Source organism: Cyprinus carpio, chromosome B13 (assembly GCF_018340385.1).
Source record: "Cyprinus carpio isolate SPL01 chromosome B13, ASM1834038v1, whole genome shotgun sequence".
Classification (NCBI taxonomy): domain Eukaryota; kingdom Metazoa; phylum Chordata; class Actinopteri; order Cypriniformes; family Cyprinidae; genus Cyprinus; species Cyprinus carpio.
The window spans coordinates 12471735-12485192 of NC_056609.1; the positions used below are offsets into that span (position 1 = coordinate 12471735).

Consider the following 13458-nt stretch of genomic DNA (forward strand, 5'->3'; position numbering starts at 1 on the left):
ACACAAACCAGGCCCTCCAGCAGTCATCAATGATTTTCCTCATGGATTATTTCTTGTAATCACCATCATGTCACTTTATAACACTGAAGGGGGATTTCTATTGGGGGGAAAAGTTGCAGCAAAAAAAAGACACACCCCGTGTGCAATGTCTTAACAGTAATAAGCCAATCAGAAAGCACATTTGTTGTAGAATGGTTGGTTTAGGTCTAAAAATGACCACATTTAATTGAAATCCTACATTTATCACAACTTATGATATTTTTATAGAAAAAGTAACAGTAGCACAATTATAAAGAGTACTTACATACTTACACTTACATCTACAAGAATAAGAAATGAGTTATACATTAATATGTTCATAGGAAGGTATGTGAATGTACCTGCTTATCATTTGCTACCTATTAACTTATTATACAGTAAGTTAATTACAAAAATGCTACCCAATGTTTATTTTTTCCCACATAAAACATAAAAAAAGAAAACATTGGAAAGGATATGAAATAAAATGTCATAAAAAAAATAAATGTGGGGATTATATATAGCAAACAACACTACAGCAAAGTTTTGGATTGTTTGGCCATTTCCTCCAAAAGCAGGCCTTTTTTGAGAGGTTGTGATTTGATCTAATTTCGAATATGAGCCTCTTGACTGCAGCATTGGAGCGCTGAGTGAACATTTAAAGAGCCTGAGGTAAGACGTAAAATCTCACTCTGATAACCAAGTTAAACTCCCACACCGAACTGATGACAGAGGAGTTGGAGGAATCATGTAGTGATAGTCGGAGTGAGTGGCTTTGCAGTTATGTGCTGGCAGTAAGAGAAGGAGAGTACTGGCAGTGTGTGTGTGTGTGTGTGTGTGTGTGTGTGTGTGTGTGTGTGTGTGTGTGTGTGTGTGTGTGTGTGTGTGTCTAAGAATTGGTAGGGGCGTACATTTTGGCAAGCCTTCCTGGACACAAACTGAGCCAAAATTGAACTGATTCTCAGTACGGAATCTTTTCTGCTATTTGCATGTAATTTCAAAATTGCTGCTTTAATGCTGCATTTTGACATATTGAAAATAACCCCCCAATATGATAAAAAAAAAAAAAAAAAAAAACATAATAAAGCAGTTTTATCATTATGAGTGTTTTGATTTTCCTCTGCTTAAATTATACCATAAATAAACTCACATTTTCACCTTGTTTTAAATAGTATTATCATGATTAAAAAAAAAAATCTTTAATACTGAATGACTAATACGAAGTGAAATAATATAATGAATGGAAAAATAACCTAATGTAAATGATAAAGAATGTTTCATGTCAAATAAAAAAAATAACAATAGCAAAAAAAAAAACATTAATAAGTAATGATAAAGGGATAAAATATAACAAATAAAAGAAATAATAAATATTTAAATAATAATAAAAACACAAAAAAAAATGTGAAATGAAATTCAAATAATATAATATAATTAATATAAAATAGACCTAGTAAATAATAGTAAGAAATGCAAATAAAAAATAATTATAATAATAAATAATACTAACTAATGCCAGAAAAGGTTCAAATTTAAGAAGGTTAAAACAAAGATTTTTATTTATTTTTTTTATTTTTTTTGAGTGACACATATTGTACTTGTCAAATGTTTAGGATATAAATGACCAATCATCAAATGGAAAACTGTATTGAAGAGCTGTAATGTTTGCACATGTATATGTTAGTGTCTCTGTGTGTGCAACATGAACATGTATAGTGACTCACAGGCAATGTCGTTGAAGACGTATGATCCCACATAAGAGAAGACAAGCACTGAGATAGGCAGAGCACAGTCGGACAGAATCTCTCTCATCTTCACATGCAGAAACGGACTGTAAGGAAAAATGAAAGATGGGGGTGTCAGAACAATCTTCTATCACTCTTTAAAATCTCCATCAGTGTGTGTGTGTGAGACAGGGAGAGCTCCTCACCTCCTCCTGAACTGGTACAGTGTGTATCCCACCCACAGTGTGCCCAGCATGAGGAGCAGAAAGAGAAGAGGCCGTGCCCGCGTGCACAGAATGAAGGATTCTGGGAGGGACACAGGGCCTGTCTCTGTCAGGTTCGGTTCCCCTGAATGTAAACTTCCACTGATGCGATTCAGCTCCGCCGCACTCCCATTGGCCAAAGTGGGAGCATGGTAGAACTCATGAAAGACTGAAAAAGAGACACATCAACATAAGGTATCACTATTTATATACTGTAAGAATAGGTCAAAATGAATGTACAGTATACAGTATGTTAAAAATCAGTGTTCACTATATGCATTGTGTAAATGTTTTTCAATCATCAATAAGAACAACTTTTTTCAAAACATTTTTCTTCTGTACCACGTCTTCATTAAAAAACTGGTTTAAATGATTTCAATTATTGATGGAAAAACAAAAAAATTGGCTCAAGTAAAATTGTTGGTACGGTTGCCAAACATTGTGAGGACCACTATTAAAAATATTTTCACACTACTAAATTGCATAAAAAAAAAAAAACCTTAAACAAATTATTTTATTATTATTTTATTTTTTCTTTCTAAGATAAAGAGTCTTTGCCTTTGTACTGGCAAAACTGCTTTAAAAAATCTATGGATCTAAAATCCATGTTTACTGTATGTAATGTGTAGAAGTATTGAAAGTGACAGACTTTTAAAGTAAAATTTTCTCTGTGCCATCTTTATTGAAGAATTGGTTTAAACAATCATGATTATTGATGGAATTGTGTAGAATCTTGTTTACTGCCAATAGCACCAACCAATGCTTGTTGATTATGACTACTGATGGAAAAAAAACATCTCTCAGGCAATGCAACAATTAATATAATTGGCAAATGTAATGATTACTACAATTTTTTTTAAATAATCACATCTTATTCATAATTGTAATCATTTAAAATATTAATTATTATTTATATGTTATATAATTTATATTATTTTCAATTGTACTGGTAAGCGGGCTTAAAAAGTAGAGTCTAAAACCATCTTTTACGTTTGTTGTGTGTAAACATTTTGAAGTCGTCAGCATGAATGGCTTCCAAAGCGTAACATTTTTTTTGTTGTGCATCTTTTTTGTTTAATTTTGTTTTTTAAATAATGATTATTGATGGAGGTTTTTTTGTGGTATTTTTTTTTGTGAATATAATATAAAATTTTTTTTTGTTGTTATCACATGCACATTGTTTCGGTCCATGCACATTTTTGGGATGTCTGTCTTGAACGGCCTGTTTCACATCATAGCAGAGCATTTCAAAGGAAGTGGGGTCAGGACTCTAATTTGGCCATTGTGAAGTGCTGAATTTCTTTTGTTTGAAGGGTTCTGTTGTTGATTTACTCCTGTGTTTTTAGATCACAAACAGACGCTCTGAGATTCTGCTCCTGATATAACTAGGAATTCGTTGGTCCCTCAGTGACTCCAAGCCGTCCAGATCCCAAGGCAGCAAAACAGCCCCAGATCATTACACTCACCCACAATCCTTCACAGCCACAATGATGTTTTGGCAATGGTATGGAGAGTGTTGTTCCCAAAGTATATAAAAAAATTTAAATGAATAGTGTCTTAGCAGGGTTTTGGGATGATTTAGAACACTTCATGTCTGATCTTGCCTCATAACCAACTCTCAAGAGCAAATGACACCACTATCAAAATGCATTTTGTTGGTCACCACTAAAAAAAAAAAAAAAATTTAAATGATTAATTTTTATTAATTTAAGTTTTAATTATTTTTTTTCCCATTATTACCATTTTTTCTGATAAGACAGGTACATTTTTAACAGAAGAGCTATTTTTCTTTATGTGTCTATTATTAATATGTGACGTTATTGCATATGTGGCAATTTAAAAAATCGTTCAAAAGTAATCACATTATGTTACTTTCATTTTTTGTGGTGCATTACTGATTAAATAAGTTAGTAGTAATTAAAAATTAGGACAGTATATAGTTATTTATTAGCTACTGTACATCTCTTGTTCAGTGTCACTTCTTTAGAGATGCAATGGTTTGTCCTTGTAGCTGGTAAAGTATTTGCACAGCAGTTTTTAGGGAACGCTTGTTTTTATTTTACAGGCAAGTGATGCTTGTTTTCTATTTATTGAAGCTGTTTCAGCACACATCAGACTGGCTTCATCTTCCAGGAAACACAGCAATGGTGCTGAACTGATGGTGCTAATCTGCCTGACTGTAGGCATAAATCTTCCGAAATCCTTTGCAAACATTGAATTTTATGAGTTCTTCTTTTGTTTGAAGTCCCTTTTGATCAGACTAGATTGCTCTTGAGCACAATTGTTTGCTGAGGAACAACTAACATGCTGCTTTCCATTCAGGATGGCAGGTCAAACCAATTACCTTCTTTTCAAGAGGTCATTATTGTAAAGGTTATCTTGATTGTTTAACACATTTGTCCAATAAAGACACGGCACTGCAAAATGGCTTGTGTGTGTGGTTCTTAATAAGGCCAGTCATATGGGAAGCTGTGATCTAAAATATTTTTCAGCAACTGTAAGGTTTTAAAAATTTGAAACATTAGCCCCTTTGACACAGTAATACCCGTAAATTGCCGTAAAAAAATCACCAGAACGACTTTACCAGTAAATAAATAAACAAACTGATCACACAGAAAATGATGTTCCGTCTTTTTACCAGTAAAGCACTATTCACACATTAGTTTCAAAATACCGGTAAATTCTGTGACATCATTAGCCGGAAATGACCTCTAAACGGTTGCATTTTGTTTTGTTGATGTTTACATTTCTGTGTCAAACGTTCACATTCATGCAGCTGCTTTTGGCCCAGAGACATCATATTAGATGACTTTAGACATTTCTTTGACTTCCGTAAACAGTGTGGAGTAAATGCGTCATCTGCGTCAGAATGTTATGATTGGCCCAGAGTGATGAATTTTGTGTTTTCTTTTTGTTAAATAGTAAGTTCTCATACAGGTAATCTTGTTCCGGGTTCACACAGAGCACATAACCGGTAATTTACTGGGAATGTTACAACTTTTCATACCAGTAAATTGCTAGTATTTTTAAGAAAATGTTTGACTATATCATGAAAGTAGATTTTAGCTAAAAGGTTGAAATGTGTTTTCAGAAAAAGGCTATTGTTTTTTTAAATATCAAGGCAGAAAAAATTGTCACTTCTATATGGGGACATTTTATCACATATATTACACATTTATTTTATACCATATTTGTTTTTCTTATAATATTTTCTTATCTTTTTCTAATTGGCTTTAATATGTAAAAAAAATATTTGACAGAAATTAATACTTTTATTCAGCAAGTATACATTCAATTTATCAATATTATCAGTAAAGAAATGTTAAATAAATGTTCTTCTTTTAAACTTTCTATTCATCAATAAATACTGAAATAAATGTATCATGGTGTCCACCACTTAATTATTAATTAATTAATAATTATTATTAAAATATTTTCAACAGTGATAATGATAAAAAAAATATTTCTTCTAATCAGCAAATTAGAATGATTTCTGAAGGATCTTATGACACTGAAGCCTGGAGTAATTGCCAGTGTTGCCAATTTCTTTCAAAGGTAAGTAACTAAAGGCAGCTTGAAAAGTTGCAAAAAGTCGCTAGATGACGTCATACGCTAATTAGCATATTCACTACATCATATTGCCTTTTACATTTGTTTGCATCTCTGTGCTCACATACTGTAGTTTAATGCAGCCAAATTCTCAAATTCTTATTCTCATTTATATGTTTGTCAGTTTCTGTTGTCAGAAAACGGGATGAATATGAAATAGTGACTGAAACATGGCCCATTAAGACTACATAACCAGCTCTCCCTTCCAACATGTTAATCTGCACAAAAATCCTGATTTTATAATTGAGCCGTCATCTGATGAAATCAAATACACATAAGACAAGAAAAGCAAAGACATTGCCTGTGCTCTGATTTTGGCTTTATGCATATAAAATTAGAGATGAAACAGTATATCTATTTTAACTGAAAGCCCTGCTCTTCTCAGTCGCTCACTGAACAGAGCAGACGCAAAGAGAGAGGTGTGTGTACGCTGGGAAAGCAAGACCTCGTGCGGCAGTACTGGTGAGTCTTAGAAACTAAATAAAGTTTGTCCAAGAAGTCACTTGATTTGTCGCTAGGCGCTTTTTTTTGTGGAAAAAGTCACTAGGGGGGGTCTGTAAAGTTGCTACATTTAGCGACAAAGCAGGTAATGACTGCTAAAAATTCAGCTTTGCCATCACAGGAATAAATTACATTTAAAATATTTGAAAATAGTTAATGATGGTTCTTTGCATCAATTCTGGATCTGATGTAGGCAGGTCTGAATGCAAGCTTGCAGCCGATTGTAAAAAAAGATAGGAGAAGTGTGACAGCATCTTTCCATTATCACTAAACAGCCTCATGTGTTAAATGAGCTGTATCGTTTTTCCTGGGCAGTAACAATGAAAATCTTGATTTCACAGCATAACAACTAGCCCCAGTCTCCCTAGAATTTCTTGTTAAAATCAGACTGTAATCTAAGAATCATTCACACAGAAATCCAGATTATTTAAAGGGTTTGGCTGTGTATACAGTTCAGGTGCTGGTCATATAATTAGAATATCATCAAAAAGTTGATTTATTTCACTAATTCCATTCAAAAAGTGAAACTTGTGTATTATATTCATTCATTACACACAGACTGATATATTTCAAATGTTTATTTTTTTTAATTTTGATGATTATAACTGACAACTAAGGAAAATCCCAAATTCAGTATCTCAGAAAATTAGAATATTACTTAAGACCAATACAAAGAAAGGATTTTTAGAAATCTTGGCCTACTAAAAAGTATGAACATGAAAAGTATGAGCATGTACAGTACTCAATATTTAGTTGGGGCTCCTTTTGCCTGAATTACTGCAGTAAAGCAGTGGCATGGAGTCGATCAGTCTGTGGCACTGCTCAGGTGTTATGAGAGCCCAGGTTGCTCTTATAGTGGCCTTCAGCATTGTTGCGTCTGGCATATCGCATCTTCCTCTTCCCAATACCCCATAGATTTTCTATGGGGTTAAGGTCAGGCGAGTTTGCTGGCCAATTAAGCACAGGGATACCATGGTCCTTAAACCAGGTACTGGAAGCTTTGGCACTGTGTGCAGGTGCCAAGTCCTGTTGGAAAATGAAATCTGCATCTCCATAAAGTTGGTCAGCAGCAGGAAGCATGAAGTGCTCTAAAACTTCCTGGTATACGGCTGTGTTGACCTTGGACCTCAGAAAAACACAGTGGACCAACACCAGCGGATGACATGGCCCCCCCAAACCATCACTGACTGTTGAAACTTTACACTGGACCTCAAGCAACGTGGATTGTGTTCCTCTCCTCTCTTCCTCCAGACTCTGTGACCCTGATTTCCAAAGGAAATGCAAAATTTACTTTCATCAGAGAACATAACTTTGGACCACTCAGCAGCAGTCATTTTTTTTTGTTGTTTAGATGTTTTGTTTTTTTTATTGCGCTGTCTGTTGTTCAAGAGTGGCTTGACACAAGGAATGCAACAGCTGAAACCCATGTCTTGCATACGTCTGTGCGTGGTGGTTCTTGAAACACTGACTCCAGCTGCAGTCCACTCTTTGTGTATCTCCCTCACATTTTTTAATGGGTTTTGTTTCACAATCCTCTCCAGGGTACGGTTATCCCTATTGCTTGTACACTTTTTTTCTACCACATCTTTCCCTTCCCTTCACCTCTCTATTAATGTGCTTGGAAACAGAGCTCTGTGAACAGCCAGCCTCTTTTGCAATGACCTTTTGTGTCTTGCCCTCCTTGTGCAAGGTGTCAATGGTCGTCTTTTGGACAACTGTCAAGTCAGCAGTCTTCCCCATGATTGTGTAGCCTACAAAACTAGACTGAGAGACCATTTAAAGGCCTTTGCAGGTGTTTTGAGTTAATTAGCTGATTAGAGTGTGGCACCAGGTGTCTTCAATATTGAACCTTTTCACAATATTCTAATTTTCTGAGATACTGAATTTGTGGGATTTTCCTTAGTTGTCAGTTATAATCATCCAAATTAAAAGAAATAAACATCTGAAATATATCAGTCTGTGTGTAATGAATGAATATAATATACAAGTTTCACTTTTTGAATGGAATTAGTGAAATAAATAAACTTTTTGATGATATTCTAATTATATGACCAGCACCTGTATGTGTGTGTGTATGTAGCACTCACTCTTGACAGTGCCCTTAACTGCATCTGCTACAAAAGCAATGGAAATGAACAGAGCTATCACCTCCTCTATCGACCTGTGGGTCAAAAACAAGAACAACAAAAACATATCAGTATTCAAGCAGTGGTGTCTAAACAATTATCTATATTTGTAGGTGTGTGTGTGTGTGTGTGTGTGTGTGTGTGTCTGACCTCTTAAAAAGCTTAACAAGCAGGCTAAGGTTGAAGACTCCTCCCATGATGAGGAAGAGGCTGTTCCATAGGCCGATACATGCATAAAATGCTGCAAAGTCCAGCTCATAATCATCACAGATCCCCCTAATCACTGCAGCCACACAGAGACAAACACACAGAAGCAACAACATAACATCCAGATCATTAGGCGCGAACAAAAACACAATCAACTCAAATCTCATAATGGCAGAGGATTATAACACAGTAAATGTTCATTGTTTGATGTTTAAAGAACTGCTCCCAAACATTTAAAGAATTCCTGTTGTTATTCCCATGAGAAACCACAAGACAAGAACTTTGATTGGAAAGGATCATTATTATAGATGGATGTGGCGGTTTTGTCCTCCTCTGTGCATTTTTATCCAAACAGAATTTCATTTTACTACAGTGAAACCATTTTTCAGGGCAACCCTCCCGCTGGTAACAGTGTGCGACTGCAGCCGCAGGAATGAGCTTTAGGAGGAAATCTCCTCTCAGCCAGGGCTAACATCAAACTTCGCCCAAACAAATAGCGGCCATATCGGACCCCCATCCTGCTGTTTGTGAGATTAAGAATCTTGTTCCACCTCATCCTGTGGTTAGCTGAGCTCTCTAAACACTCAACGTCAAAGTATTCAACAAACAATGAGTGCTCATCTAAACACACCGCAAAAACGAAGCACAGTTTAGGTTCCAGACCGCAAACGAGAGCCAAGGTATGTGTGTATGTGAACGTGCATCTATTGTTGCACATGGAGGCATGTATGTACATACCGCTGATGAAAATAGCAATGGGCGCTGTGGTCAGTGGAATGACGAGAGGAGAGCCAGCACACAATGAGTAGATGATTCCACCTATACTCTGCCCGATGATCGTCTTCTGAACGTCTAATCAAGAGAGAAAACAACTCAGTCTGTGTGTGTGTGGAGATGTGGTGTGTGAAGAGCATATGTGTGTCTGTGCGTGAGTGATCACCAATCTCGCCCCGAGTGCTCTCGTCGTTGAGTGAGCCAAAAGCAATGGCGGGAAGCAGCACAGCGATGTAGAGGAAGATGGAAGTCGTCATGAACTTGACCAGGGCTTTGTTATTACCCACTAATCCTGAAACAAACACATTTATAGAAATGCACATAAGTATTACAACTGCCAAATTGAAGTCATGAGATTAATATGTTTAATGGCATGTAATGTCATATAATTCATCCACATTCGATGTATTTATAGCTGTTAACATATAAAATAAACATCATTAGAGCTATATTCACTTATAGCATAAAATAATAAACAATCTAAATCAGAGTGAAGCATAAAGTATATACACTCCATTTAAAAGTTTGGAGTTGATTTTGATGATTTTATTGTTTTTAAAATAAGTCTCTTATGCTCACCAAGACTGGATTTATTTGATAAAAACATTATTACAATTTTAAATAACTGTTTTCTGTTTCAATTTTCAAATTTAAATTATTAACAGTTATTGCCCCAGTCTTCAGTGTCATATGATCCTTCAGAAATATTTTTGTGGAAAGTTTTTTTTTTTTTTCAATAAATAAAGTGATAAAGTGGAGAAAAGAATTAAAAAATAAATAAATAGAAAAATGTACTGTAACATAGATGCCTTGACTGTCAATACTTTCCTATAATGTTTCCTTGTAAAGAAAAAAGAAAAAAACTAGAAATGAATCATTTATATACAGGTATAAATGGAATGTACAATATATATACAACAGAATATATAACTGGAATATTTCACTGCAAAACAGAAAAACCAATTAATCAGTGTTTTTTAAAGGTTTATATCTAAATGAACTGTTTCACCAAAATGAATCAGACTTTTAAATGCAATAAGAGAAAGAAAGAGGAGAGTTCAGAAGAGCATATCTGATTATTTCCTCAGAATGCTAGGCTGTACTATAAAGTGGCACAAAACCCAGAAATATAGCATTTTGTAATTTCTGTTTGTTCCTGGTCCTGCTTATTATTGGACAAGCTCTTATGAAATCATCTGCACTACTGTCATATCTTTAAATATAACTAAGGACGTTAATAAGACCACTGAAGGACCATATATTCTTTTTGAAAATGCAAAAAAAAAAAGTACATCTGCAAAATTTGATCCTTTATGTTAAAAACATTTGAAAGTTTATGCTTGACACACCATCAGTGAAGTCAGACGGGTAGAGAGGCAGTCGGCGACACAGATCCTCATAGATTCCTCTGCCCACTCTGAAAAAATCTCTACACTACACACATACAGAGAGAGAGAGAGGGAGAGAGAGAGGATTACTCACACACACATGTACATACATCTACATATATAAGAGTCAAAACATTTAAATACATTTACTGCAATACTGCAGCAGGAGAGGCACAGGATTAAAGCACACACACACACATACACACACATCAATTAAACATCATACACACCAAATCCTGCCGAATCACAGCAAATATGCACACAAAAGCACATACACTCACACAACGCTTTACACTGCAAGGGAAGAGATACTGTGTTAAAGCAGACAAACACACACACACACACACACACACACTCTCTTACTTAAATCCTCACAGACAAACACGTACACACACAGAAGCTCAGTGTAATCGCACTCACACAGGGCCCCCTGCACAGCAGAGAGAGAGACACAAGATGAGAGAACACAGATTCTGCAGACTAGAGAGAGAGACAGCTCAGTGTTAGAACAGCATTAGTACAATGCAAAAGCATTACAACTACATCAGCAAAGCACAGTTAAGACACCTGTTACATTACTCTAAATATCCATTAATGTAGCATCAGAAAACATCTGACACATGCATTTCAGAGAACTGCATTAGACTGGATTAAGCAATTCATAAATAAAAAGCACTCATAAAATGTGTGTACTTTTGTAATTGTGGATTTGTGTGTGCATATATATTTTTATAATTAATTTTTTTATATATATATATTTTAAAATATATATATATATATATTTTTTTTACTTGTGTGTATTAGTGTTTTGGCATGACCTTATATTTTGTTCTATATATTTTATTATATTTTATCTTAGATTTACACTTGATGTTTGTTACAATGTTAATTAATTAGGTATTTTTTTAACAGCATTTATTATAAATATTAAAAGTTTATTTATACTGCTGCTCCAAAAGTTTGGGGTCTGTCAGAATTGTAATGTTGTTGAAAGAAGTCTTTTACACCAACCAAAGCTGCATTAATGAAAAATACAGTAAAACTGAAATATTGTGAAATATTTTTTTAAAGTTTTCTATTTGAATATATTTTAAAATATAATATAATTTCCTGTGATGGCAAAGCTGAATTTTCATCATCATAACTCCAGTTTTCAGTGTCACATGATCCTTCAGAAATCATTCTCATATGCTGATCATTCTAATATACTTAAAAACAGCTTCTTAATGTTTTTTGGAAACGTTGATACTGATGAATAGACATTTGAAATATACATTTTTGTAATATTATAAATATATTTGCTGTCAGTTTTGATTGATTTAATGCATCCTTGCTAAATAAAAGCATTTGTTTCTAAAAAATAAAAAACATACTGACACCAAACTTTTGAACAGTACTGTATAATTATTCTATTGTTTGTTGATAATTTACATTTGATCAAACTTGAAATATTATAATGTATTAGTAAATTTATGAATTATAATGAAAAAATTATGTAAAATATCAATTATTTTTAGTTCATAATACCCAATCCATTAATTAATGTTAAAATTTTTAACCTTACAGTATAGAAGAAACAGGAAAATACTACAGGATTTTTTTAAACATGTAGTTAGGACCAATTATGGTGAGGTAGGAAGCCCTGGTGTGTATGTGTGTGTGTCTTTGTCCCCAGACACAAATATAGAGTCTTGTTGAATTAATCAAATTTTAATAGGCTTTACAGGTCAGGATTTGGCAGCGGAGCAGTTTGTCCATCTCACATTAATGACCCACATTAGCCTCTTTTTGGCAGACAAGCTCGTTTTCTGTCAGTCACAGAGAACCTTGTCTCAGGATATGTTTAAATAAGTCGTACAGCTTTAAGTGTTCATTACTGAGCCGCACTCATTCATCATGACAGTGTGTGTCTGATACAGAAAGAGAGAGAGACCTTTCCTGGTCGTTTGCCAGAGATGAATAGCTTTTAGTGTGCACAAGCGCAAGTGATCATGCACACACACACGCACACACAAAGTAATGATCCTCTCCACCTGGTTACCATTCCTCAGATGTGTGATGGAGTGAAAAACGCAAAAAAAAAAAAAAAAAAAAAAAAAAAAAAAAACTATTTGGGCCTCCGCTGTTGTCTTTACAGAGAAGAAAAGAGAAGGCTTTTACAGGCTGCTAACCTCAGCCAGGGTGGTCTAATGCTCACATATGCCAAATCGGACTTTGTGTGTGTTTGTCAAACCGGAGCAACAAACAAGATCAATTCTCATTAGCTGCTACATGCTCAGTAGAACTTCATCACTGGAGTGTAAGTCAAACAGCAAAAGGTGAAGGGAGAAAGAGTAAGCGGCAGACGAGGACTGAAGAGAGAATAGTGGAAAACAATCGCATTAAAGCCATTAAAACTGAACCTTAAGCATCGGCGCACGCGCTACGATGCGCACACACCTTCAGTGGTTTTTGACTGTGTGGGTCTGTCTCTTCGCCCTCCACAGCCGTGGTTTTACGCTTGGCAGCGGTCAGGTGGTACCTCTGGATGAGCAGTGCCTCTTTGAACTCCTCTTGGGTTTTACTCTCTAGCAGCTTCTGTCTGAAGGAGATGTCCGAGAACATGCTGGCGAACGTCCTGCCAAGCTCCATCGCCGTCTTAGTGCTTTTCTGAGAAACGTCAAATACAGAGATCAAACATATTTGGCGATCGTTACTCATTTACAACTGCTATTAAAGGAAATGTTCAGTGTAGCAATCCAGAAATCACTTCATCTTCTGAGCAGAAAATGCTTTATCATCTTATGGATTGAGTCCAGTTGGTATTAAAGTTATTTAACATTTGTGCTGTCTATTGTTTTAAAACACA

At 35.0% G+C, this 13458-nt stretch overlaps 1 protein-coding gene across 10 annotated transcripts in view; it reads right to left on the reverse strand.

Moving 5' to 3' along the window:
* The window catches only part of LOC109071502 (sodium bicarbonate transporter-like protein 11), a 68474-nt gene that overhangs the window by 6639 nt on the left and 48377 nt on the right, over window positions 1–13458 (reverse strand). For 8 of the 10 annotated variants that reach the window (XM_042736617.1, XM_042736616.1, XM_042736624.1 and 5 more), the window contains 9 exons: window positions 13050–13259; window positions 11031–11090; window positions 10572–10656; window positions 9389–9514; window positions 9187–9300; window positions 8392–8524; window positions 8203–8276; window positions 1949–2174; window positions 1743–1849 (listed from right to left, as the gene is read on the reverse strand). In XM_042736617.1, the coding sequence (XP_042592551.1) occupies window positions 1743–1849; window positions 1949–2174; window positions 8203–8276; window positions 8392–8524; window positions 9187–9300; window positions 9389–9514; window positions 10572–10656; window positions 11031–11090; window positions 13050–13259 (1135 nt within the window). The remainder of the gene's footprint in view (window positions 1–1742; window positions 1850–1948; window positions 2175–8202; window positions 8277–8391; window positions 8525–9186; window positions 9301–9388; window positions 9515–10571; window positions 10657–11030; window positions 11091–13049; window positions 13260–13458) is intronic. The other 2 variants (XM_042736620.1, XM_042736622.1) reach the window with 1 other exon arrangement.